Here is a 27,842-nt window from a genome sequence, read left to right on the forward strand (position 1 = left end):
ACAGGCCAGGTTTGCAAGAAAACTGAAATACATCACAGGTGATATAATTTGCTGCTCAGTGATTGCAGTATTCTAGTTTACATCTCCCCAAGGTAATACTTAAAATCCGGCCCGTTAGTGTTCCTTGAGGACCGGAGTTGAGAAACACTGCCCTAGAGCCAACAGGGTTGAGCTCTGTAGAGAGAAGGACCATCTGGAAGTGTGTGGTCCATCAACTGCCCAGCTGCCAGCCAGTGAAGGTGACATTCATCCAGCTGCAGAAATCTGCTCCACAGTGAGCAGAAGACCGTCCCACGCAAGTTGGACCCACTCAGTCTGGAAGTGGAGACTTCATCCCCAGAGCAAATCCTTCATCTAGTAATGTAATGGGTGCAGTTATTGCCCATATAAATGCCAGGATGGGAGGGGCCTTGTAAATTGTGGCATGGAAGCCAAACACCCCAGAGCTATCTGGATGTAGTTGGCTACTGTACAAGGGCTCTTAACAGGACTGCAACCCTGTGTGAGATAGTTCAAAACCTAACAGGACCAGCTGTAGCCACCCTGACTCTTTTACAGTTGTTTGTTGGCTGTGAACAGGATGCAAAAGGTCTTTCAGGCCAGGCTAAGAGTCCTCTGAAGTGAGCACTAGTACACCTGGGAGTGAGCGTGCCCAGCTAGGCAGAGCTATGAATGAGACATTGAGAATGGTATACTAATTTAGGCACCTTGATTCTGCTCGGTGATGAAAGCTGAATGCTAAGTACTCAGTATTTATGGGGGAAGTGGTCCCAACTCTGTGGTGCTCCCAAGGAGAGGAAGTAATAAGGGAAGATGGCACAATGACAACTGCAGAATGTCTGCTCCTGTGTGTGGTGTTCCGTGCCAAAGAATTCTGTCAGTATGTCAGTGTGATGGTAGAAGTCACGGACATCTTTGAGAAGTTATAGTGAAGTGCGTAAAATGTATTTCATGTGTAGACATCAGGGGTGGATCCAGAGTCTAGTCTCGGTAGGGGCACTGCCTGAACTAATTTTAACGTATAATACAGTCCTAACCTTGTTTAAAACAGTGACACTTAAAATGATGCCACTTCCTCTCAGCGTGGAGGAGATGGGGAAGAATAGTAAGACCTGCCAACCACAGTAATGAAAGTGTTAAGGCCAGCTGCGACAGTGGCGGAGGTCTTAACACTTTTAGCAACTTCACGGGAGATCTTTATGATTTCCCTGTGGGTTTCCCAATGTGCTACAGTACAGCGCACCTCTCCATCCAGGACTCCTTCCCTCCGCCACACACCGTGGCAAAACTAAGGGGGAAGGCTTCTACAGCGCACCTTTCCATTCAGGACTCATGCCCCTACAGTAGGGTGACCAGACGTCCCCGGACTGAAGACACTGTCCCCGGACCAAGTCTGTCCCGGTTCTGTCCCTAGATTCAGGAGCGGCGCCTATACCTGTTGCTGACATTGTGCAAAAATTAAAATTGATAAACCGCACTCCTTAAATGCAGTGCAAAACCATTAACACCAAAGTGCTCCAATTAGTGCAGTAGACAGGACCTTCTCTGAATCCTCCATAAAATTAAACCATGATCTTTGTGCTCTCGTCCACCACCATTAAGCAACATACCTACTCACCAGAGGCAAGCCTGGATATCCCATGTAGAGTTAGTGAGAGAGAACCCTCATATCTTTAGAGGAACCCCTTACTATGATCCACTCCAAACACACTCCAAATCGGTGTACCATAAGATCAGGGGAAACAGAACAAAAGACCTTCCATAGTGCAGTATTTTATATATTTATTAACCACTTGCCTACTGGGCACTTTTACCCCCTTCCTGCCCAGGCCAATTTTCAGCTTTCAGCGCTCTCACACTTTGAATGACAATTTCACGGTCATGCTACACTGTACCCATATGACATTTTTATCATTTTTTTCACACAAATAGAGCTTTCTTTTGGTGGTATTTAATCACCTCTGGGTTTTTTATTTCTTACAAAAAAAAAAAGAAAAAAGACAGAAAATAGGTTCAGTGCTTGTAGTCTTTCCTCATAGCTGATGTCCTCCATTCCCCTAATTATTTTTGTTGCCCTTCTCTGGACTTTCTCCAGTTCCAGCACATCCTTCCTGAGGACCGGTGCCCAGAACTGGACAGCATACTCCAGATGTGGCCGGACCAGTGTCTTGTAGAGCGGGAGAATAATCTCTTTATTTCTGGAGTGAATCCCCTTTTTTATACATCCCAGTATTCTGTTGGCTTTGCTTGCAGCGGCTTGGCATTGCATGCCACTGCCAAGCCTGTTGTCCATTAGGACCCCCAGATCCTTTTCCAACTTAGATTCACCCAGAGGTTTCCCCCTAGTGAGTAGCTTGATTTCATGTTTCTGACGCCCAAGTGCATTACTTTACACTTTTCAACATTAAACCTCATCTGCCATGTAGTTGCCCACCCCATTATTTTGTTCAGGTCCCCTTGTAAGGTTTCCACATCCTGCATAGAAGATATTGGCATGCTTAGTTTAGTATCATCCGCAAATACTGATATTGTACTAGATATCCCTCCTCTAGGTCATTTATGAATAAATTAAACAGGATTGGTCCCAGGACAGGACCTTGGGGGACCCCAGTTTCCACACTCGCCCAATCTGAGTACTCCCCATTAATCACCACCCTTTGCAACCTCCCCTGGAGCCAGTTCTCTATCCAAGTACTCACCCTATGGTCCATACCTACATTCCTTAGTTTGTACAATAAGCATTTGTGGGGAACGATTTCAAAGGCCTTTGCAAAGTCCAGATACACCACATCCACAGGCTAACCTTTATCTAGGTGGCAGCTCACTTCATCGTAGAAGGTTAATAGATTGGTTTAGTAAGAACGATTTTTCATGAAACCATGCTGATTACTACTAATAATACCGTTTTCATTACTAAACTCTTGTATGTAGTCTCTTAGCATCCCCTCCAAAATCTTGCAGACTACTGATGTTAGGCTGACCGGCCTATAGTTACCCGGGATATATCTCGACCCTTTTTTAAGTATTGGTACCACGTTGGCTTTTTTCCAATCAGCTGGTACCATACCCATCTGTAGACTATCCTTAAAGATCAAGAAGAATAATGGTCTGGCAATCACCTGGCTGAGCTCTTTAAGAACCCTCGGGTGCAAGCCATCCGGTCCCGGTGATTTATTTATGTTAAGTTTCTCTAGTTTAGTTCTAAGTCTATCTTCTGTTAGCCATGGCGGTACTTCCTGAGGTGTATTATTTAATTTAGCATTACAAGCTGGGTTAGTGTAGCCCCCCGATTCTTTTGTGAAGACTGAAGAGAAGAAATTATGTAACACTTTTGCCTTTTCTCTGTCCTCTGTGGCCAGATTTCCTTCTTCGTCTTTAATGGGGCCAATGTGTTCTGGCCTCGCTTTCTTACTGTTTATATACTTAAAGAATTTCTTGGGGTTCTTTTTACTCTCTTCCGCTATATGTCTCTCGTGTTCTATTTTAGCCGCCTTAATTTCGCCTTTACTTTTTTTATTACACTCTTTGTAATGCTTGAATTCTGCCAATGACCCCTCAGCCTTGTATTTTTTGAAGACCTTTTCTTTAGTATTAATATGCATTTTTATGTTGGAGTTTAGCCACCCAGGGTTTAGTTTTGCTCTTTTAAATGTATTTCCCTTTGGAATGCATTGGTCAATCCCTTTGTTAAGTATGCTCTTGAAGCACTCCTATTTCTCCTCCGTGTTCTATGTTCCCAGGGTTCTATCCCATTCAATATTTTCTAGCAAAGAGTGCAGTTTTGGGAAATTGGCTCTTTTGAAATGCAGTGTCCTTATATTACCCTTGTGTTTCCTATTACTATGAAATAATACTAAAACGAATTGACCTATGGTCACTATTTTCTAAGTTGCCCGGTATTTCTATATTCGTGAGCAGGTCTGTATTGTTGGTAATCAGTAGGTCTAGTACCGCATTGTTTCTTGTCGGTGCGTTCACCATCTGACCCATAATATTGTCCTGCAAACCATTTAGGAACTGCCAAGCCTTGGCTGAATGCGCGGTTCCTTCTGCCCAGTCTATATCTGGATAATTGAAGTCCCCCATTATAATGACATTTCCCATCCTTGCTGCCAATCCTATCTGTGAAAGGAGGTCCGCCTCCCCCTTCTCCCTCTGGTTGGGGGGGGGTCTATAGCATACGCCCAATATTACCTTCCCTATAGTGCCTTCCCTTTTAAGTTCTACCCATAGGGATTCTGCCTCGTCCATAGCTCCATTATTAATATCATCCCTCATATTTACCTGTACACTGTTCTTAATATACAGACATACCCCTCCCCCTTTTTTTACCTACTCTATCTCTGCGATAAAGGGAATACCCCTGAATGGTCGCCATCCAATCATGAGAGTTGTCGAACCAAGTCTCTGTTATACCCACAAAATCTAAGTCCTCCTCAAACATCAGCAGCTCCAACTCTCCCATCTTGTTGGCCAGGCTTCTGGCATTGGTATGCAAACCTCGTAATTTTGACCGGTTGCAAACCATATCCTGTTTTGATGTTTTTAGGCTATTCTTGTGATTTTTCCCCATACCCACCTTGGATTTTGAAACTTGGACTTTCAAAGGAGGATTACTGACTTGATCTTGCAGAGCTGGTTTAAATAGAGTGGAGCAGCCCTGCGATACTATACACTTTTACACTGGGTTCAGCCATAAACGCAGTCCCTGACCATCTCAATCATGTCTGCAGTCTCTGACCATCTCCTGAATCATGTCTGCAGTCTCCGAATATCTCCTGTAATGTGTCTGCAGTCTCTGACATCTGTATCGTGTCGGCAGTCCCTAACCATCTTTGTATCATGTCCGCAATCTCTGACCATCTCCTGTATCATGTCTGCAATCTCGGACCATCTCCTGTATCATGTCTGCCATCTCTGACCATCTCCTGTAATGTGTCTGCAGTCTCTGACCATCTCCTTTAATGTGTCTGCAGTCTATGACCATCTCTTGTAATCTCTGCACGTAGCATTCTCCTGAACCCTGCACGTAGCACAAGCATACAGGGCCACACTGACCACCAGCATACAGGGGGCACACTGACCACCAATATGCAGGGCCAGTGATTACCAGTATACAGAGGACATAAAAAATCAAGTAAAACCACTACCATGCAACTAAAAAAAACTCAAAAGCAATAAGAGAATCTTGTTAGCTGGTTCCCTCATCTAACGCACATCAATAAAAAGCAAAAAATGCAGCACTGCCCTATACCATCTTTGTATCATGTCTGCAATCACTGACCATCTCCTGTATCATGTCTGCAATCTCTGACCATCTCTTGTATCATGTCTGCACTCTCTGACCATCTCTTGTATCATGTCTGCAATCTCTGACCATCTCTTGTATCATGTCTGAACTCTCTGACCATCTTTTGTATCATGTCTGCAATCTCTGACCATCTCTTGTATCATGTCTGCACTCTCTGACCATCTCTTGTATCATGTCTGCAATCTCTGACCATCTCCTGTATCATGTCTGCAATCTCTGACCATCTCTTGTATCATGTCTGCACTCTCTGACCATCTCTTGTATCATGTCTGCAATCTCTGACCATCTCCTGTATCATGTCTGCAATCTCTGACCATCTCCTGTATCATGTCTGCCATCTCTGACCATCTCCAGTATCATGTCTGCAATCTCTGACCATCTCCTGTATCATGTCTGCAATCTCTGACCAATCTTGTTAGCTGGTTACCTCATCTAACGCACATCAATAAAAAGCAAAAAATGCAGCACTGCCCTATACCATCTTTGTATCATGTCTGCAATCTCTGCAAAAAATATGTCCCCGGATTTCATTTTAAAAATCTGGTCCCCTTACCCTACAGCAGGGGGGCCCAACCTTTTGAGGAGCGAGGGCCACTTTAACGACTTGGTAAATGGTCGTGGGCCACAATGAGCGGAGTGGGCAGATGCAGAGCAGGCATGGACAAAGCTCGCTCTACTCTATAGGCCATCCGATCCACCCAGACAGAAGGAGATGGATCCACTTCTGTTTTTTTAACTGGATCGGATAGGAAATAGGCGGGTGTAAACAGACCCAAGTCTGTTTACATCTGTCACTCTAAAGAGGTGAATGGGGCCTAAAGCTTTCACACGGATGCACTGCGATTTACCTGCACCTCAACTGACCTCAATCTTCATTTTTTCCTCAGGATTCCTGCAGGTATCGCTGGCCGGTGGCTGCTGCTGACTGTTCTCCAGGGCTGGTACTGCTGGTGGGTACTGCTGGCGGGTACTGCTGGATGGTACTGCTGGCAGACACTGCTTGTTGGTACTGCTGGTGGGTACTGCTGGTGGGTACTGCTGCCAGGTACTGCTGGTGGTTACTGCTGGCTAGTACTTCAGGCGGTACTGCTGGTGGGTACTGCTGGCTGGTACTGCTGGTGGGTACTGCTGGCTGGTACTGCTGCTGAGTATTGCTGGGGTTACTGCTGGTGGGTCTTGCTGGCTGGAATTGCTGGCAGGTACTGCTGGTGGGTACTGTCGGCTGGTACTTCTGGTGGGTACTGTTGGTGAATACTGCTGGTGGGTACTGCTGGCAGTACTGACGGCTGATACTGCTGGTGGGTACTGCTGGCTGGTACTGCTGGCATGTACTGCTGGTGGGTACTGCTGCCAGGTACTGCTGGCGGGTACTGCTGGTGGATACTGCTGGCTAGTACTGCAGGTGGGTACTGCTGGCGGGTACTGCTGGCTGGTACTGCTGGCTGGTACTGTTGGTGGGTACTGCTGGCTGGTACTGCTGCTGAGTATTGCTGGGGGATTCTGCTGGTGGGTACTGTTGGCTGGTATTTCTGGCGGGTACTGTTGATAAATACTGCTGGTGAGGTGTGGTGGATGCACAAGCTAAATACAAGAGCACATAGTGAAATTACAATAGGATGGACATAAACCTTTTCTTGAAACAATTGTGAAGTTTATTAAGGGTCAGTGCCGGTTTGCGCTGCCGTATGCAAATCGCTCGGGGTGTCAATACTAGTTAACCGCTTCCCATCCGCGCTATAGCCTATATACGGCTGCAGCGCGGACTTGAATTTTCGGGAGGCCGTCTTTAAGCGGCCTCCCAGTAACACGCCCCCCGCGCGCTCCCGCAAGCGTGCATCGGGGAAAAGCTGTGTTGGCCGTGTCCCTTGGACACAGCCAATCACAGATCGTGGCCAATGGCCAATCACAGCAGCCATTCGTCACTCGATCGAGGCATCCAATGAGAGATGATCTCATATGTAAACATATGAGATCATCTCTCATTGCCAGCTCTCCTTCCTCACACACAGACTGCAGTGTGAGGAGAGGAGAGATCGTGAGTTGCCCACAGTTCCCACCAGTGTGCCCAGTGCATATCAGTGTGCCCAGTGCTCATCAGTGTGCCCAGTGCTCATCAGTGTGCCCAGTGCCCACCAGTGTGCCCATCAGTGCCCGCCCAGTGCTCAGTGCCCATCCAGTGCTCATCAGTGTGCCCAGTGCTCAGTGTGCCCACAGCGCTCATCAGTGTGCCCACAGTGCTCATCAGTGTGCCCACAGTGCCCATCAGTGTGCCCATCAGAGCTCATCAGTGTGCTCATCAGTGCTCATCAGTGTGCTCATCAGTGTGCCCACAGTGCCCATCAGTGTGCCCATCAGTGTGCCCAGTGCATATCAGTGTGCCCAGTGCTCAGTGTGCCCAGTGCCCACCAGTGCCCACCAGTGTGCCCATCAGTGCCCACCCAGTGCTCATCAGTGTGCCCAGTGCTCAGTGTGCCCACAGCGCTCATCAGTGTGCCCACAGTGCTCATCAGTGTTCCCACAGTGATCATCAGTGTGCCCATCAGTGCTCATCAGTGTGCTCATCAGTGCTCATCAGTGTGCCCACAGTGCCCATCAGTGTGCCCATCACAGTGCCCATCAGTGTGCCAGTCTCACAGTGCCCATCAGTGTCACCGTGCCCATCAGTGTAACCGTGCCCATCAGTGTCACCGTGCCCATCAGTGTCACCGTGCCCATCAGTATCACCAACGATGGCAAAAAAATTACAGGTAAGCTTTTGTTTACCCTTTGCTCAGCAGAATGTATTTTGGGGTGTAATTCATGGTATGTGCATGCTATGTGTCTTTGCATGTTGGGCCTCTGTATGTGACCTGACTGCGTAAAAGTCTCACACATGTGGTATCGCCATACTCAGGAGGAGTAGCAGAATGTATTTTGGGGTGTCATTTTTGCTGTGTACATGCTATGTGTTGGAAATATCTTATAAATGGACAACTTTGTGTAAAAAAAATGCGTTTTCATTTTTTTTCCACATTTTCCGAAAGATTCTGGAAAAAAATGACATGTTCAAAAGACTCATTATGCCTCATAGATTATATGTTGGGGTGTTTGCTTTCCAAAATGGGGTCATTTAGTGGGCTTTTTCATTGTGCTGGTGCTCCAGGGCCGTCGTCAGACACTCCCCTTTCCCGGCGGCGCGCGCGCGCCGCCGGAGGCCTCGCTCCCGCTGTATTCAGTCACAGCGGGAGTCGGGCCAGGGGAGGAGCAGCGGCGATCGGGGATCTAGTGTGGAGATCTAGTGTGGAGATCCGCCCGCTTGTGTAAACACAAGCGGGCGGATCTCCTAAGTGACAGGCATAGCTGAACCCTGGATCTGTCCCTGTGTCACACAGTCACCTCCCCCCACACACGTTAGTAAGCACCAAGCATACATTAACCCCTCCCTCTCCAATAAAATTAACCCCTTCCCTGCCAGTGTCATTTTTACAGTAACAGTGCATATATATAGCACTGATTACTGCAGTAATGTCACTGGTACCCCCAAAAGTGTCAAAAATGTCAGTCAAGGGTCCGATCTGTCTGCCGCAATGTCGCAGTCCCGCAAAAAAAAAATCGCAGATCGCCGCCATTACGCGTTAAAAAAAAAAACACCAAAAATGACAGAAATCTTTCCCTTTGTTAGTAAACGCAATAACTTTTGCGCAAACCAATCAAAATACGCTTATTGTGAATTTTTTTACCAAACATAGGTAGCAGAAAACAAATTGGCCAAAAATTTAAAAAAAATTTTGATTTTTACATTTTTATGAGGGGAATTTCATATAAAAAAATTTGAAAAATATTGTTGCTTTTTCAAAATTTATGCTATTTTTTTTGTTTATAGTGCAAAAAATAAAAAATTGCACAGGTGATCAAATACCACCAAAAGAAAGCTCTGTTTGTGGGAAAAAAAAGGACATAAATTTAGTTTGGGTACGGCGTCGCACGACCGCGCAATTGTCAGTTAAATTTGCACAGCGCCGAATCGCAAAAAGTGGCCCAGACGTAAGACAGCAAAATCCTCCGGTGGTAAAGTGGTTAAATACCTTGGAATGTCTACTTTCCAAAAAGGGGTCATTTGGGGGTCATTTGTACTTTCCTGGCTTGTTAAGGTCTCAAGAAATGAGATAGGCTGTCAGTACATTAGGTGTGATCAATTTTCAATGATTAGCATAATAGCTTGTAGACTCTCTAACTTTCACGCAGACCAAATGATATACACTTATTTGGGTTATTTTTACCAAAGATATGTAGAAGTATAAATTTTGGCCAAAATTTATGAAGAAAAATTACTAATTTGCAAAATTTTATAACAGAAACTAAAAAAAAAAACGTTTTTTTTTTTTAAATTTGCGGTCTTTTTTCATTTATAGCGCACAAAATAAAAAGCCCAGCATTGAATAAATACCATCAAAAGAAAGCTCTATTTCTATGAAAAAAAGGACGAAAAATGTATATGGGTTCAGTGTTGCATGACCGGGCAATTGTCATTCAAAGTGTGAGAGCACTGAAAGCTAAAAATTGGTCTGGATGGGAAGGGGGTTTAAGTGCACAGTAGGCAAGTGGTTAATGACGCCCCTGGGGCGGCTCACATGTCACGGTGCGAGCTGACAGTTCGGGCATGAGTCGGATCTCACTGGTGTGAACCACCATGCGATCCAATTCTGCTGCGGACCCAAATTAGGGTCTGTGCATGTTCGGTGCGATTCAGATGCAAATTCAGCCATGCAATCTGTGTGGCTGAGTTCACATCTAACAGACATCGCGTGTGATTTTAGGAGCAGTGCGCTCTGAATCGCATGCGGTGTCTGTCATCGCATAAGTGTGGACCGGCACCTAATGTTTGTTTTCCTATGGGACACCTTCCTTATGTGTTATGTATTGATGTTAATTGCAATTAAGTATGTACCGCCCATAGTTTTAGGAGCAGTTTTCACATTATATAAGTTTGATTTTAATGTACATGTACATGCTATAAGGAAGGCGTAAAGCCGAAACACATCAGCATTTGTCATGTTGTCACCGCTATCCATGCTGGAATAAAGAATTTTACTTGGAAGAAGCGTTTTCGTGTGTCGGCTTTATTCATATAATATTTGGTTTGGACATTCAGCCTGAGCGCTGACACTTAGCTCTTTATCTTCCCACAGTGTGATGGAGCTAGCCTGAGTTGTTGTTTATGCTGGCGGGTACTGCTGGCTGGTACTGCTGCTGAGTATTGCTGGGGGGTACTGCTGGTGGGTCTTGCTGGCTGGAACTGCTGGCAGGTACTGCTGGCTGGTACTGCTGGTGGGTACTGTTGGCTGGTACTGCTGGTGGGTACTGCTGGCTGGTACTTTTGGCAGGTACTGTTGGTGAATACTGCTGGTGGTACTGCTGGCGGATAATGCTGGTGAGTCTTGCTCGCTGGTACTGCTGGCGGGTACTGCTGGTGGATACTGTTGGCTGGTACTGCTTGTGGGTACTGCTGGATAGTACTGCTAGTGGCTACTGCTGGTGGCTACTGCTGGCGATACTGCTGGCTGGTACTGCTGGCGGGTACTGCTGGTGGGTACTGATGGTGGGTACTGCTGGTGGGTACTGCTGGCTGGTGCTGCTGGCAGGTACTGCTGGCTGGTACTGTTAGTGGGTACTGCTGGCTGGTACTGCTGGTGGGTACTGCTGGCTGGTACTGTTGGTGGGTATTGCTGGCTGGTTCCCGACCCACCATTCCCGAGCATCTCTGTGACAGGAGAAGGTGCTAAAGGAAGCATGCGGCTGCAGTAGAGAGCAGAGCCAATGCTTCTTGTATCACTCCTGTCACAGGCAGAGTGCATTTGGTAACAGGCCGCCTGTGACAGGAGCTGACGCTATACAGGATACACAGGAAGCATCGGCTCTGCTTCCTCTAGTTGTGGCTCCATTCTTCACACTGATGCTGGGGGATGGTGAGTCGGAAACCAGCAATCTGGGACTACCGATCCCAGAGCAGGAGTTGGTGCCGCGATCCTCTGAGTCAGTATTATTTTCTCAGGGGAGCAATTGCCCCGTTGCCCCCCTCCTGGATCCGCCCTTGGAGGACATTCCTTTATTCTTGAATAGTAGGACCTAAGGCTGGGGAGGTCGTGACCTCCAACCAGGAGCTTGACACAATATGGCAAAAGGTTCCATCTACCAGCATTGAGAACACTGAAGATGGGTCATGGATGGGTCTTCCAGCATGACAATGACCCAAAACATACCGCTAAGGCAACAGTGTCAAAATAAGAAGCACATTAAGGTCATGGAGTAACCTAGTCAGTCTCCAGACCGTAATTCTATAGAACAGTGATGGTGAACCTTGGCACCCCAGATGTTTTGGAACTACATTTCCCATGATGCTACACTGCAGAGTGCATGAGCATTATGGGAAATGTAGTTCCAAAACATCTGGGGTGCCAAGGTTCACCATCACTGTTCTATAGAATATTCATAGAGGGAGGTGAAACTTTGAGTTGCCAAGTGGCAGCCAAGAAACCGTAAGGATTTAGAGAAGATCTGTAAAGAAGAATGGACCAAAATCCCTCCAGAGATGTGTGCAAACCTGGTAACTAACTTCAAGAAATGTCTTACCTCTGTGCTTGCCAACAAGGGTTTCTCCACCAACTACTAAGTCATGTTTTCTTCGGGGATCAAATATTTTTTTTATTCATTGAACTGCAACTCAAATTAGAACATTTATATCATGTATTTTTTCTGGATTTTTGGTTGATATTCTGTCTCTATCATTTAAAATACACCTATGATAAAAATGACAGACCCTTCATTTCTTTGTAGGTGGGCAAACTTACATAATCTGCAGGGGATCAAATAATTTTTCACCCCACTGTATGTATATATATATCTATATACAGTACAGTATGTGTATTTTGATAATTGCACCAGGGCTGGATTAGGAGTATCATGGGCCTGGTTCCAAGAATTTTGGAGGGTCGTTTTTATGGTTAATAAATAAAATTCAAAGCAAACAATTTTTATATTAAAACAAATAAGTATTTTAAACAAACCGCTCATTCACTATGGATGCACAAGATACCTGTGTGAATGAGACCACTTTTTATATATATATATATATATATATATATATATATATATATATATATATATATAGATTGTTTACATTTTTACATTTTACATTTTTAAATTATTTGTTGCAATTTTTTTTATTTGTTTATTTATTTATTTTTACTTTGATTTTACAATTTAACTTTTAACTATGTCTTCATTTTTTTTTTTTTGCATGGTGTCAGCAGTTTTTTAATTTTTATTACTATTTTTTTTATTTTAGTTTTTCATTTTTTTTTTTACAATTTCATTTTTTTTTTTTTAATGCCTTGGGGAGGGGGATTTGGCAGTGGATGGCCTCAGTAGGGCAATGGCAGTGCCCAAATGGTCAGTCCAACCCTGCTGGGTCTATATTAAGTTAGGGGCCTGGAGCTGCAGCTCCAATAGCCCCTACGTTAATCTGGCCCTGAATTGCACCAAATGAAATATCTCTATTTAGGGGTATGCATGATATATTGATATATATATATATATATATATATATGATATATTTAATTTAAATATTTCTAAAGCCAACATTTTTCTTTAGCTTTGAATAGAGTAGTTTTGCTTTCTGTGTCCCATTGGGAAACGTTCCCTGCATTTCCCAGCATTTGTAGTTGTGCCCCCTGGATAATAAGTGGACTAAATCTTTCCAAAATCCGAGGAATACCCCTCTTAGGTGTCACTGGAACAGAAGTCCCTCTTGAATGATTCCCTCTCACTTCCTGTTCCAGTGACAACTATAAGATTTTAGATTTTCTATTATTTCTGTCCTGGTGATCAATGTAAATCTACCCAGCAGAGACACAGGCAGCAGTATAAATCTGAAAGGGGTTCTAACCCATCCCTACTCCACGCAAAACTAAAAAGAAAGGATTTGGCCTTAGATATACCGTTATGAGCTGCTGCATCCATGGGGTTTTGGTGTCAGTTTCCATTTTAAAAAAATAACTGAGTCAGCCCCTTATCTGTTGAGAGATATTTTTGGACCTCATGTCTAAAATTAATCCGGAACCGAAAGTCACAAGTGATGGGTAGAATGCTGGCTGACAGTTCCTTATTTTCTTTTTAAGGGAATGTACTGTTTTTCTTCATGCTTTTTTTAAATGTTTATTCACAGCAACAGCAGAAGAATGTAAATTAATAATCAATGTGTGTTACTGTTAAAAAAAAATAAAAATAAAAAAAAAACCTAGTTCTTTATAAAATGTAATATATACACGGGTTGGGGGGATCAGATTTTGTCATTAGATGGAGGCTTCAGCTTTTGTGTTTCTTAGAACAATGTAAACATATGGGTAGGTTGACTCCAGCTGGCCATACATTATACAATTTTCTCATTCAATTTCCTTTAGATTTACCTTCTATATAGTGCAAGGTATAGTCAAGCATGGAGATGGAAACATTAAGTCTGCCAGATTGCATACAAATTGAAAGTTTTTAGGTTTGACCTCATATTTTATGGTTTTGGTAGATCTGAAGGAAAATGGTATAATGTATGGACAGCCTTACTGAAAACCACGCACACCCCATGTGGCTGCTGTTAAGCAGGGAGGTTGAATGAAGCAGAGTATAGCACATACTGAAGAAAGGAAAACGCTGCTCCAGGTGTTTAGTGTGTGGTAATTGCCAGGAGATAGGATATCCCATAGAGTGCTGGCCCCGGCCCGCCTCCGTGGGAACACTTGTAGAAAAAGAAATAGCCGCACATCCAGGGATTCCAATAAGTTTCAAATACCTTTAATTCCAAAATGTTGCAAGTGATGACACCAAAGACACCAACATGAAGTATAGCACATAGCTCCCTCTAGTGGTTAATCTACAAATATTTATGGTGGTCCTTTATGGGAGCCGCTGGGACTAGCATCTCAGTCCAGGAAGTAGACTGTGACCCTCAGGGCCGGCGTGCCAACTCCTACCCTACGGGTCCCTTACATGCCAAGCAGAGAGGTAATAAATATCTGAAAGTGTTCCAGATTTTTTTTTATAAATTTTACTTATAATTTATATGTATCTGGAACACTTTCAGATATTTATTACCTCTCTGCTTGGCATGTAAGGGACCCGTAGGGTAGGAGTTGGCACGCCGGCCCTGAGGGTCACAGTCTACTTCCTGCTAGTCCCAGTGGCTCCCAATCATTAGTAGAGACCAGAAGCTGTTTTTGACTGTCAGCATGCTCTCAGCACAGAAATCTCAGCTACCCGTGGAAACATATGTGCAGCACGTGGATGGTAAAGCATAACCTCTCTGCCTACACACATATGAATTACGTAGATGGCAAGAGGTTAATCTGTTTTATATATTGTGGCAGTGTTGTTTTGGAAGAGGTAAAGGTCACACCGGCTTCTCAGTGATCCAGATTGAGGGGCTCCAGAATATCTATTCTCTCCAAAAAGAGACCGAAAAAATTGGTTACTCGGTTTCCTCCAGAGACTCCAGAATACCTATTCTCTACAAAAAGAAACCCAAAAAATTGGTTTCTCAGTTTCCTCCAGAGGCTCCAGAACATCTATTCACTACAAAAATAGACCTTTTAAATTGGTTTCTCCGTTTTCTCCCGGTCAAACTCCCAGATTGGGTTCTGGAGTCAGGAGACTTCGAAGAGTCTTGGGAGGAATGTAGCCTCTAACCCTGTGTCCACATTTTACTGGTGACCAACAGCCTGAAAACTGGAAGAGTGTCCATACTAGCCTCAAGGAAAGACCATTTGACCAGACCGCCCCCTAAGGGGGATCGAGAGGCAGGGTGTCTTTAGGCAGAAACCTGTGTAGCCCAGGTGGGCATTTTTGTCAGAGAGCTGACTGAGACTGAACACTGAATCTGTGCGGAGACAGACTAAGGGACTACAAAGTCTGAATAGTCAGGAGGCTGAATAATTTGTGTTCTATCATGGTGATGCCGAAAAACCCTGCAAGGGTAAACCTGTGACTTGTGTTGAACTTTTACTTTCTTCTTAACCACTTTACCACCGGAGGATTTTGCTGTCTTACGTCTGGGCCACTTTTTGCGATTCGGCGCTGTGCGAATTTAACTGACAATTGCGCGGTCGTGCGACGCCATACCCAAACGAAATTTATGTCCTTTTTTTCCCACAAACAGAGCTTTCTTTTGAAATATATTATGTGGCGATTGGTATCGGCGCTACCTTACAGTATAAAACGTGACTTCCCCAAAGTGTAGGTGAAAAAATATATATAAGGGTGTCAACAGAAAATGTTTTTTGTGAGTAAATTAAATGAGATAAACAATCCGTGTGTTTATTAAATTTCAAATAAAAAACAAATATAGTGATACATGTGCAATATACATATCGAAATGGTGGAAAAAAAGAAAATTATGGGGGGGGGGGGGGAGGGGGGAGGGGGTGTTCCCACAACCACAAGTGTTATATCAGGTATATACTTTTTCTGATATATTTGTGCCACACAAGTATTGAAAATAAACAGGTGCTACTGTGCAGAGTTCGAAATGACCACAACCACAAGTGTTATATCAGGACTTTCCCTGATATATGTGCCACACATGTGCTAGAAATAAGCAAAAGCTGCTGTGCAGAGTCCAAAGTGTCCACTAGGTGGCGTCTGCAATACGACCTGTGCAGCTGTGTGGGGGGTCTCTTCTTCGTATTTGGGGGAGCACTTCCGAGCCGGTGGTCTGGTGCCCTAAATGCTCATAACGAAAGAAGGCCCCAAAGTGAATAGATAATCCATACAATAGCGGCAAAAAAGCGCAGTACACTCACTGTTAAGATGATCTGGATCAGAGTAGACAAAACCAGTCTGCGCCGGGATGCTTCCGCGTTCCACGGCCGACAACCGGAAGTGACGTTGCACGTTCTAGACTCCGCCCTACACGTTTTGTCAGAGGGACGTCAACTGGGGCCCCTGAAGAAGCCACGTGACGCGGAAGTGGCGTAACGCGTAGGGACGTTCGGACCGGAAGTGACGCACATCGCGGAAGTGAGGACTGCGATCCCACTCCGACGCTATCCCTTGTATTTGCGCTGTATATACTCAACAAATACATACTGCACTATTTTGAGCATTCTGTTTTGAGAGCCATTGGAACTGTGGAGAATCTGGAGAGGGAGAGGGAGTCTTATCATCTGCAGTAGCCCAGATATCTGACACTAGTGGAGTACGGCATAAAACTGGAGAGGAGCCCCCTGAATGACTATTAAGGCTTTTACCCTTAGTCTTTAAGGTGAGAGGCTTGGACACCCTGAGGGGAAGGAGAAGCACCCCATTTTTTATAGCACGGTGGTTGGTGAAGGAGTAGCACCTGTGGACTTATATTTATTCACTTGCACAATTATTTTTTTAGTCTTTGGACTTTATTTACACCCAGACCGCGATTTATTTTTCTGTGAAGCACAGAGGACACTTATATATGCACCTGAGCACTTTATTTATCACTAAAGAATGATGAACACATTAAGTGATTTTTAGGTTATTGTCTGACGACGTAGTACTACGTCGTCAGACGATAACGAGCCACTCTGCCGCAGTAATATTACTGCAGGCAGACGTAAAGTGGTTAAATAGAAGTGGGCCAACAAGCCCTAAAAAACATGTAGCACCCTCTAGTGTGCTAGGGTTGTTAGTGTAGGCTTGTAGAGTAAGCTTGTTAGTATAGGAAAATGTATTTTAGCTCAGGGCTGAGCCTGAGCTGTAAATCTGGGTCAGGGCTGGATGATCCATCCTAGCAACATCTCTGGTGCCACCCCCTGTTCTCATGGACATTGGAGAATGTTCTTGACAGTGGGTGGAGGCCAGGAGGAGCTGGGATATGTATGAGGACCACAACCAATCCCAAGTAAAGGGCTGGCAGGCCACCTTAAAAATAGCCGTGAGTCATGCCAGCAGGAGCTGTCGGGTGAAAGGTGGAGAAGGGTTGCTGAGGAGGCTGTCGGTGGCCCTCAGGGATGCCCCCCTCGTCTGGGGGGGGGGGGATAACCCTGGGCCGGGGTCGGGTGCTGGAAGGATCCTGCCAAAACACACAAAGAAAGCCCTTCCAGGAGACACTGGAGCAAGGAGAGGACAGCAGGAGCAGGTCAGCACTACTGAGAGATCTCAGCCGGGTGGGCTGGTGAGTGTCAGTTTGGAGGATTGTAGTGGAGAGACTAGCCTGGAGGACTAGTGAAAGGGACAGCTGCAGTCAGGTGGGTTGGCAGGGCCTTGTAAGATTCTGGTACCTTCGGTACCCTTATAGGTCATTTCCTTCTTCATATTGCGTCCCACCTTTTCAGCTAGGTGGAACGCATATACCTTTAAGCCGCATGACGTCATCACTAAGCGCCGCTCTGAGCGGCTATTTCAATCCCCGGTTTCTCTCTCACAAATTGTTCGTTCAAACCGCATGGTATACAGCCTTGTCTTACGCTGCCGGAGCCTCCAGCTATTGCCATACCTGGATAGACCGGAACCTCGCTATTGATCCCGTATCTCGCTACCCGGTCATTCACTCACTACCGGACCCTTCAGCTTACTAATCTAACTAGTGATAAGTACCCCACAGGGGATTCCTTCCTATCAAACTTACACTATCTACTTCTGCATACTAAGGACTGTTACTATCTATGCATTACTATTTCTATCATCTGCACTGTTACATAGATTGCTAGCTCTTGAGTCTACTACCATCTATATCCCTGCACTAAGTTAGCCTCTCTTGTACACTCCATCTGCTGTCCCCTACCACCTGTTATTGCACATGATTGCTAACCTATCTACCATCATCTACTACTCTCCTGAACATTACTATTGAGTACTCATCATTGCTATCACAACTCACGCCTGTCCTTTCAGCACATCACCTCTATACTATCATATACAACCTATCACTCCAGGAACATCTTATTGAGTGTATGTATATTGTATGCTGAAGCAGGCTGGCCACAATGATGAGTCTGGAGAGTTGGACATGGTGATTCAACACATCTCTACATGACTACTGAGTGGAGATTCTGCAGCTGCAAATCCAACTCTCTAAACAAACGCTAGAGCGTTACAGGCCTATAGAGGTGGTGCTGGGATCATTTACCACAGGAGTGATACAAGCTGGACACTGTTCTCTTTGTTACACATACAAGGGGCCTCGGGTTCCTGCCTCTGTAGTGGTGTGCCCCTTTATCCAGATGCAGGTGCAAGTCCCTTTAACTCAATTCCCCATAATCCTCTGGGCTCCCAGCATCCCCTGAGTTCCAGGACATGCCCAGGGAGTATAAATGCCAGCTCCGCCCAGCTTCCTGTGCTCAGAGAGATCCTGCCTGATGGGACAGCAGTGACTGGGCAAGTGAGCTGTCCCCAGGTGCTGGGTCCTCATTCGATAAGTCTGGTGTGTGGGCCTCCAGCAGTGAGCACAAGAGCATGCGGTATTTATCCAAGCCCCAGTCACTGGAGAGGACTCTGTTACAGTCCATGTGGAGAAGTTGTCCAAGCAGTCGGTTGGTCCTATCTACGGCCCCCAGAGCCTCCTGACCAAAGTCAGCATCAGCAGTGCCTGTGTGAAGTCTGTGCCAGCAGGAAATACCCTCAACTCCCAGTCTGCTGAATGAACGATCAATCTCTGGGAACACGTGAGAATATTCAGATCTTTTCCTATCTGTAAACTGAACTCAGAACACTCTGCTGCCATCTAGTGGCCATTACTAGAACTGCAATATAATTGTTTTCACACGTTTTATGAATATTTCTCCTTTCCTCATATTGCTGTTTTGTACTGCAAACCCCTGTTCACATGATCTCCTGTCTAATCTACGTTCCACATTGTTAAGTAAAGTAGAAATTGCACATCACCACTGGTCTGATCATTGGCTGATACCATTACATAACACCTCTAATGGGCCAATGCTTAAAACCTGTCAGATATTCACAATGATCAAGCTGAGTTCTGCAAGCAAGTGAGTGCTGGAGGAAGAGGTAGAACTGTAAATAGAGACTGCATATAGACAGAGTTACAATAGAGGTGCATATATAATAATATCACAAACAAGATATACTACAACGCACTAGCAGCGCTAAGAACATAAAAAAGTATAAATGCAGTCCACTGGGATAAAGTCCATGTGCTCATATGATCATGCAATGTGCCCAGAATATTCTCTCCTGACAATCCAAGGTCGTGAGTATGTTGGTGAATACACCGGACCCTCCACCTCACCAATGTGCTCCCCCAAATCAGAAACACTCACCAGAAATCTGGTCAACAAGCGCCTGTAACATCAGCCTATCACAGGCTTAGAAACGATCTCCTCAGAAATTAACCAGGAGCGCCGGCACTTGAACCGTCTCAATCGGATCAATTCTGCTTCAGGTATAGTGTGTCCTAGGGCAGTGCTGCTGAGAACAAAGTGCAGGTAGAGTCCCAGGTAGAAAACATAGCAGAGTTCAGGCTGGGGATCTTATCTGTACAAGCAAAGCATAGTCCTCATCCCTCAGTGATCTGCTGCCCAGGATCTGCTTGGCAGTGGCAGGAGGAAGGTGCAGGGGCTCCGCAGAGCTGACCATCTGATGGGCTCTCTGTGCTCTGGGGGGATCGCAGGTTACAGCAGCTCCAGCACTGTCTAGACAGAGTAGAACACGTGGGGGCAGAAGAAGTTTGGGATGACTTTGCAGCCTGTTATTATTGCAGTGCTGGAGCTGCTGTAACCTGCGATCCCCCCAGAGCACAGAGAGCCCATCAGATGGTCAGCTCTGCGGAGCCCCTGCACCTTCCTCCTGCCACTGCCAAGCAGATTCTGGGCAGCAGATCACTGAGGGATGAGGACTATGCTTTGCTTGTACAGATAAGATCCCCAGCCTGAACTCTGCTATGTTTGTCTACCTGGGACTCTACCTGCACTTTGTTCTCAGCAGCACTGCCCTAGGACACACTATACCTGAAGCAGAATTGATCCGATTGAGACGGTTCAAGTGCCGGCGCTCCTGGTTAATTTCTGAGGAGATCGTTTCTAAGCCTGTGATAGGCTGATGTTACAGGCGCTTGTTGACCAGATTTCTGGTGAGTGTTTCTGATTTGGGGGAGCACATTGGTGAGGTGGAGGGTCCGGTGTATTCACCAACATACTCACGACCTTGGATTGTCAGGAGAGAATATTCTGGGCACATTGCATGATCATATGAGCACATGGACTTTATCCCAGTGGACTGCATTTATACTTTTTTATGTTCTTAGCGCTGCTAGTGCGTTGTAGTATATCTTGTTTGTGATATTATTATATATGCACCTCTATTGTATGTCATTTTATTTATAGCAGCAGCTTTGTTAGATATATTGTTTGTATCAAGCATTCATATATCTTTTATATAATAGATTTTAAGGTACTTGTATTTTAGCGCCGGTTGAGCAGGTGTTTATAGTCCCTCGTAGTGCCCCGCCTACTTGCTCCTTTTTTGGATATAGACAGAGTTGTCCATGAATTTTGTTGTTGGGGTCGGGTGGGCATTCCATGGTCTCCCATCCCTATACAAGTTATTATCCTCAATGAAAACATGGTCGCAGACTGTTCTCTGACTCTGAAGTGCCTGTGACAATTCGACGTGCCTGGCTATGCAGGGTGGGAGATCCCAGTTCATCTGCAGGCCTTAAGAGAGTGCTCTACAAACATATTTCCTGGCTGGATTAGATGTCAAGCACTACAACTGAGTGAAACACCAAAAACATCACAAGTGGTGGAGGATGCGGGCAAGAAAGAAGGTAGAGTCTTTCTGGATCCTCGCTGAAAAATGTATTGCTGGAGTGAACTGTTTGGACTTTCTGTCTGAGAAAGTTGCTGTGTGGAGGGCATGGTCTAAAGATCAATGGTCAGAGTTGTTGCAACCTGGTCTACTGGTAAAGGTCCAGATAACTTACTGTCTGATGGGTCAAAGCCAGGATGACTATAACAAGTACAAAGTGGAATTTTAGCTTGAAAGAAGATCAAGCATGACTGGGAATGCCAGTAAATCTTTCTTGAGGGAAGACCATTTCTCCTAGCAACTGGAAAAAGTACCTCACTTGGAGACCAAAACTATGGCAGTGATTGGGGGAATGCTGTTCCCAAGTATCCCCATCTCTGGTTGCTGCAACAGGTAGCCAGACGAGGCAGAGGTCTATGGTTATCTGCCCTGGTGCTTGTGCAAATGTGTTTGCGGTCTCCCTTGAGAGGAAAAAAGCCATCATGCCTATAGTGGGAGCCAAAGAGCATAGGAAGCTGACTGAATCACCGTATGGCCACTTGGGTGAAGTGGCAGGTCACAGAGAAGCAGAGCAGTCAGGCCCGACCCAGTGTAGTCTAAGGAAGAAGGTGACACCTCTTGGGGTGGTGGGTAAAACTATCTGTTTTTGCTGGTATGAATGATGGGATGATTGAAGTGGGAGTGACCCTTGTTGGGGGACCTGTGTAAGTAGGTGCTAAATGAGGTATTCCTGTGCTGGTTCAATACTTTTGGGGGTTGAATGTATTTTCTGCTTTGTAAGCTGCACTGCTTTATTTAATGTTGCCCATCAGAAGTGGTGCTGTTTGGTCGGTAAGGGTTAACTCTGCTAGCCAGGTTTTCCCAGGCTTTTCTGAGGAGTACCGCCCTGGACAAAACATATAAAGAGGGAACTGAATCTAGGTCCGGGCTCTTTGGGGGCTGATGCAGTATGGGAAGCCAGCGGACGCAGTGTGATGCTTTGGGCAAAGTTCTTCAGGGAAACCTTGGGTCCTCCATTCATGTGGATGTTACTTTGACACATACCACCTACCTAAATATTGTTGCTGACCAAGTACACCCCTTCATAGAAACGATATTCCCTGATGGCAGTTGCCTCTTTCAGCAGGATAATGCGTCCTGCCACATTGCAAAAATAGTTCAAGAATGTTTTGAGGAACACAATGAGTTTTAGGTGTTGACTTGGCCTCCAAATTCTCCAGATCTCAATCCAATCAAGCATCTATGGGATGTGCTTGGAACACAAGTCTAAAATTTTAATCAGCTGCATTTTTACAGTGACGGGAACTAAATGAAAAGTACACCACATTTTCGTCCACTGACGAAAACTATGGCGAAAATCAATTCCATTTTTAAAAATGGATGAAAACGAAACGGAAATGTGAGCTTACCCTCAGAATTCTGGTTTCCACGGAGCTCTGCCTGCTTACGCTCCCAGCAAACAAGCGAGTCAAGTCCGTAGCGTGCATCACTTAGCAACAGTTGCAGCACTGTGCATCCTGCATTACAGGCCTCCTCCGAGTCCTCAGGCGACCGCCCAGAGCAGATCAGCACTGTGCAGCCTCCTGACAAGAGTTTCAGTCCCACTCCTGACTCAGTCACAACAACAATGACCATCCAGAGCAGACGAGAGCACTGTCAGTGTGTACATTACAATTACAGGCCTGAGGCCTCAGACCACTGTCCGTCCGGAGCACTGTGTGTGCATTACAGGCCTCGTCTGACCAGTCCACCGGCATCCAGGGCACTGTGCATTACAGGCCATCCCTCAGGCCTGAGACCACCATCCAGCACTGTGCAGCATTACAGGCCTCCTCTGACCACTGGCATCCAGAGCACTGTGCATTACAGGCCATCCCTCAGGCCTGGGATCACCATCCAGCACTGTGCAGCATTACAAGCCTCTCAAAGTCAGACTACCATCCCAGAGCACTGTGTATTACAGGCCTCCCTTCAGACCACCATCCAGAGCACTGTGCAGCATTATAGGCCTCCGTAGACTACCGTCCATAGCACTGTGTAGCATTACAGCCACTGTCCAGAGCACTGTGTAGCATTACAGCCACCGCCCAGAGCACTGTGCAGCAATAAAGGCCTCCTCAGACCACCATCCAGAGCAGAGAGCACTGTGTGCATTACAGGCCTCCTTAGACCACCATCCAGAACACTGTGTACAATGCATTACAGGCCTCCATTTCAGACTGTCCATGTCCAGAGCACTCTGTGTATTACAGGCCTCTTTAGACACCACCCAGAACACTGTGCAGCATTACAGGCCTCCTCAGACCACTGTCCAGAGCACTGTGCAGCATTACAGGCCTCCACAGACCACCGTCTAGAGCACTGTGTGCATTACAGGCCTCCTCAGACCACCGTCCAGAGCACTGTGCAGCGTCCAGAGCACTGTGCACCATTACAGGCCTACTCAGACCACTGTCCAGAGCACTGTGCAGCGTCCAGAGCACTGTGCACCATTACAGGCCTACTCAGACCACTGTCCAGAGCACTGTGCACCATTACAGGCCTACTCAGACCACTGTGCAGAGCACTGTGCAGCGTCCAGAGCACTGTTCACCATTACAGGCCTACTCAGACCACTGTCCAGAGCACTGTGCAGCATTACAGGCCTCCTCAGACCACCGTCCAGAGCACTGTGTAGCGCCAGAGCACTGTGCAGCATTACAGGCCTCCTCAGATCATCCAGAGTAGCTAAAGCTGTATCTGTGAGTTTTTGCGAATCTTAATGCCATAAATTATAATATGATATTCTTTTTTTTACTCCAAGAGTATATAGTGAGTTTGTAAATTCTATAGAAATGCTTAAGTAATGCATTACAATTTAACTAAACACATTAGACTTTAGTTGACCAAAGTGATTTTATTTGTCTAAAATGTATTGGAAATTTTAGTAGACTAAAATGCGACTAAAACTAAAATGGCATTTTAGCCAAAAGACTAAAACTAAATATAAAAATCCATGCCAGAATTAACACTGCTGTCTTGGCAGCAAAATGGCGACCGACCCAATGTGAGGTGGGTTGTCATAAAGCTACGGTATATACGGTATATATATATATATATATATATATATATATATATATATATATATATATATATATATATATATATATATATGTACATTAGATTGTAAGCTCTTCTGAGCAGGGCCCTCTTAATCCTCTTGTATTTTATTGTATTGTAACTGTATTGTCTCCCTCTAACATTGTAAAGCGCCGCGTAAACTGCTGGCGCTATAGAAATCCTGAATAATAATAATAATATTGTATATTTTATATATATTTATATATATATATACACAAATATATACACGTAAATATATAAATACTAAGATATTTCTGTGCTGGTTCAGTAAATGTATTTTCTGCTGTGTAAGTTGCACTGCTTGGTTAATGTTGCCCCGCGGAGGTGGTGCTGTTTGGTAGGTAAGGGTTAACTCTGCTGGCCAGGTTTTCCCGGGCTTTTCTGAGGAGTACCGCCCTCTGCTGGACAAAACATATTTATATTTGTATTTTTTTTTTTAATGACTGTAGTTAGTATAAAGTCCTATAAGATATAAATCCCTGAATCTTGCTTGATTGCAGCTTCTCCTGATGTCCGTACAGCAGCACTGTGAGAGAGAGGGGGCCAATCCGGTGTCCTGCATTCACATGTGCTGACATAGAACATGCTGGCAGGAGGAGGAGAGCAGAGAGGTGACTGCATTGGTCTGCTGCTGCTCCTTCACAGGAGTGACCAGGATGTACTGCCTGACTGCAACAGAGAAGAATCAGGTTTTCGAGGCGAGCTGTGCTGTGTGGCAGAGCCATGTTAATATCAGGACTGGATGGACAGACATAAAATTTATTTTGGCAGCTATTACCTAATATGTGTTTCAGTGGAGTTTTTAGCTAGAGTGAGGGTGACCACAGCAGCTGCCAGTGTGCTTCCTGTGTCACTGCAGAGGAGGGAACGACCCCCTGTAAGAGTCTGTGGCTGAGCAAACATCCGTCTGTTGTCACCTTCATGTACGGATGTGTCAGACCTTGATGTAGAACAGTCGCTCTCTATATATACTGTATATTCATGTCTAGACAAAAACCTTCCTGTTTTCAAGGGAAATAATGACGGGGGCTGCGTGCTGTAAAGGTCACCAACCGATAAAAATTGGAACATTTTCAAGTTCTTCTGTATCTTCGAGACACAAGGTGGGGGGGGGGGGGGGGGGGGCGGGGTCATCAACCAGAATTCTCAGCTGCTGTGTTTGCTGTGACCCCCTGTGATGGTGTCACCTATCCTATAACAAGGAACAGTGGGGGGGGGGGGGGGGGGCTGTCGGTAGTTATGGGCGGGGCACCGACACACATGGTGAATCTGAACGCTGGAGTCTCAGGGAGACATATGGAGACGATTCCCCCCCCCCCAAAAAAAAAAAATCATTACACTGTCCAACCTAGGCTTAATTAACCCCTTCCCGACCGCCCGCCCGCCGCCTTTTTACTACAACAGTGTGGCCCCTCCTGCGCAAACCGACGTCGGTCGCGCGCCTGCAGCTAGGGGCGAGCAAGCTCCTGCCCTGCAACGGGGACTCCAATGCACAGGTCACGCCTGACACCCACGATCGCTCCCCGCTGAGAGAGAAGGACGGATGGCTGTTGTAAACACAGCTGACCGCCCTTCCCCCTGGAATGATCACAGAGCTCCTGTGATCCGTCTATATAGGATCACAGGTCTCTATGGTCATTTCAGAAGCCACGCCCCCCCTACAGTTAGAAAACACCCCCTAGGCTCACACTTAACCCCTTGATCACCCCTGGGTTAACTCCTTCCCTGCCAGTGTCATTAGTACAGTAACAGTGCATATTTTTAGCACTGATTACTGTAGTAATGTCACTGGTCCCCCCAAAAGGGTCAAAAATGTCAGTTAGGGGTCCAATCTGTCCGCCGCAATGTCGCAGTCCCACTAAAAATCGCAGACCGCCGCCATTACTAGCAAAGAAAAAACAATAAAAATGACATAAATCTTTGCCGTAGTTAGTAGACGCGATAACTTTTGCGCAAACCAATCAAAATACGCTTATTGCGATTTTTTTTTTTCTAGCAGAAAACAAATTGGCCTAAAATGTAAAAAAATTTTGATTTTTACACTTTTTTGGGGGAATGTCATATAGCAGAATGTAAAAAATATTGTTTTTTTCTAAAAAAAACTGCTACATTGTGGCGGACAGATCGGACCCCTTACAGCATAAATTCCCCTCCCCCAATCTAGCAATAATTCCTCCGACAAATTCCCCATCCTAGCACAAATACCCACCAATCAACCCTACTAGCACAAATGACACCCCCCCCCCCCCCCAAATGTATTTCCACCATTCTACCATTTTACTTTTATAGCACACATTCCCTTCCCCCTTCCCCTCTCCCAACACAAATCCCCCCAAATTATCACTCCTAGAGCAATTCTCCCGCTGCTGCCCCCCAAATTCCCCTTCTCAGCACACATTCCCTTCCCCCTTCCCCCCTCCCAACACAAATCCCCCCAAATTATCACTCCTAGAGCAATTCTCCCGCTGCTGCCCCCCAAATTCCCCTTCTCAGCACACATTCCCTTCCCCCTTCCCCCCTCCCAACACAAATCCCCCCTAATTATCACTCCTAGAGCAATTCTCCCGCTGCTGCCCCCCAAATTCCCCTTCTCAGCACACATTCCCTTCCCCCTTCCCCCCTCCCAACACAAATCCCACCAAATTATCACTCCTAGAGCAATTCTCCCGCCGCTGCCCCCCAAATTCCCCTTCTCAGCACACATTCCCTTCCCCCTTCCCCCCTCTCAACACAAATCCTCCCAAATTATCACTCCTAGAGCAATTCTCCTGCTGCCCCCCAAATTCCCCTTCTCAGCACACATTCCCTTCCCCCTTCCCCCCTCCCAACACAAATCCCCCCAAATTATCACTCCTAGAGCAATTCTCCCGCTGCTGCCCCCCAAATTCCCCTTCTCAGCACACATTCCCTTCCCCCTTCCCCCCTCCCAACACAAATCCCCCCAAATTATCTCGCCTAGAGCAATTCTCCCGCTGCTGCCCCCCAAATTCCCCTTCTCAGCACACATTCCCTTCCCCCTTCCCCCCTCCCAACACAAATCCCCCCAAATTATCACTCCTAGAGCAATTCTCCCGCTGCTGCCCCCCCAAATTCCCCTTCTCAGCACACATTCCCTTCCCCCTTCCCCCCTCCCAACACAAATCCCCCCAAATTATCACTCCTAGAGCAATTCTCCCGCTGCTGCCCCCCAAATTCCCCTTCTCAGCACACATTCCCTTCCGCCTTCCCCCCTACCAACACAAATCCCCCCAAATTATCACTCCTAGAGCAATTCTCCCGCTGCTGCCCCCCAAATTCCCCTTCTCAGCACACATTCCCTTCCCCCTTCCCCCCTCCCAACTCAAATCCCCCCAAATTATCACTCCTAGAGCAATTCTCCTGCTGCCCCCAAATTCCCCTTCTCAGCACACATTCCCTTCCCCCTTCCCCCCTTCCAACACAAATCCTCCCAAATTATCACTCCTCGAGCAATTCTCCTGCTGCCCCCCAAATTCCCCTTCTCAGCACAGATTCCCTTCCCCCTTCCCCCCTCCCAACACAAATCCCCCCAAATTATCACTCCTAGAGCAATTCTCCTGCTGCCCCCCAAATTCCCCTTCTCAGCACACATTCCCTTCCCCCTTCCCCCCTCCCAACACAAATCCCCCCA

The 27,842-nt window shown here is 46.0% G+C and overlaps 1 protein-coding gene across 1 annotated transcript in view; it reads right to left on the bottom strand.

Moving 5' to 3' along the window:
- The window catches only part of LOC309547925 (uncharacterized protein), a gene marked incomplete at both ends in the record, with an annotated part of 104,317 nt that extends 81,609 nt beyond the window's left edge, over window positions 1-22,708 (bottom strand). Inside the window, one exon of the mRNA XM_082247923.1 lies at window positions 22,483-22,708. Coding sequence (XP_082104049.1) covers window positions 22,483-22,708 — 226 coding nt within the window. The remainder of the gene's footprint in view (window positions 1-22,482) is intronic.
- Window positions 22,709-27,842: the final 5,134 nt, after the last annotated feature.

The sequence above is a fragment of the Pelophylax lessonae genome (genome assembly GCF_965119305.1).
Source record: "Pelophylax lessonae genome assembly, chromosome: 2".
Lineage (NCBI taxonomy): Eukaryota > Metazoa > Chordata > Amphibia > Anura > Ranidae > Pelophylax > Pelophylax lessonae.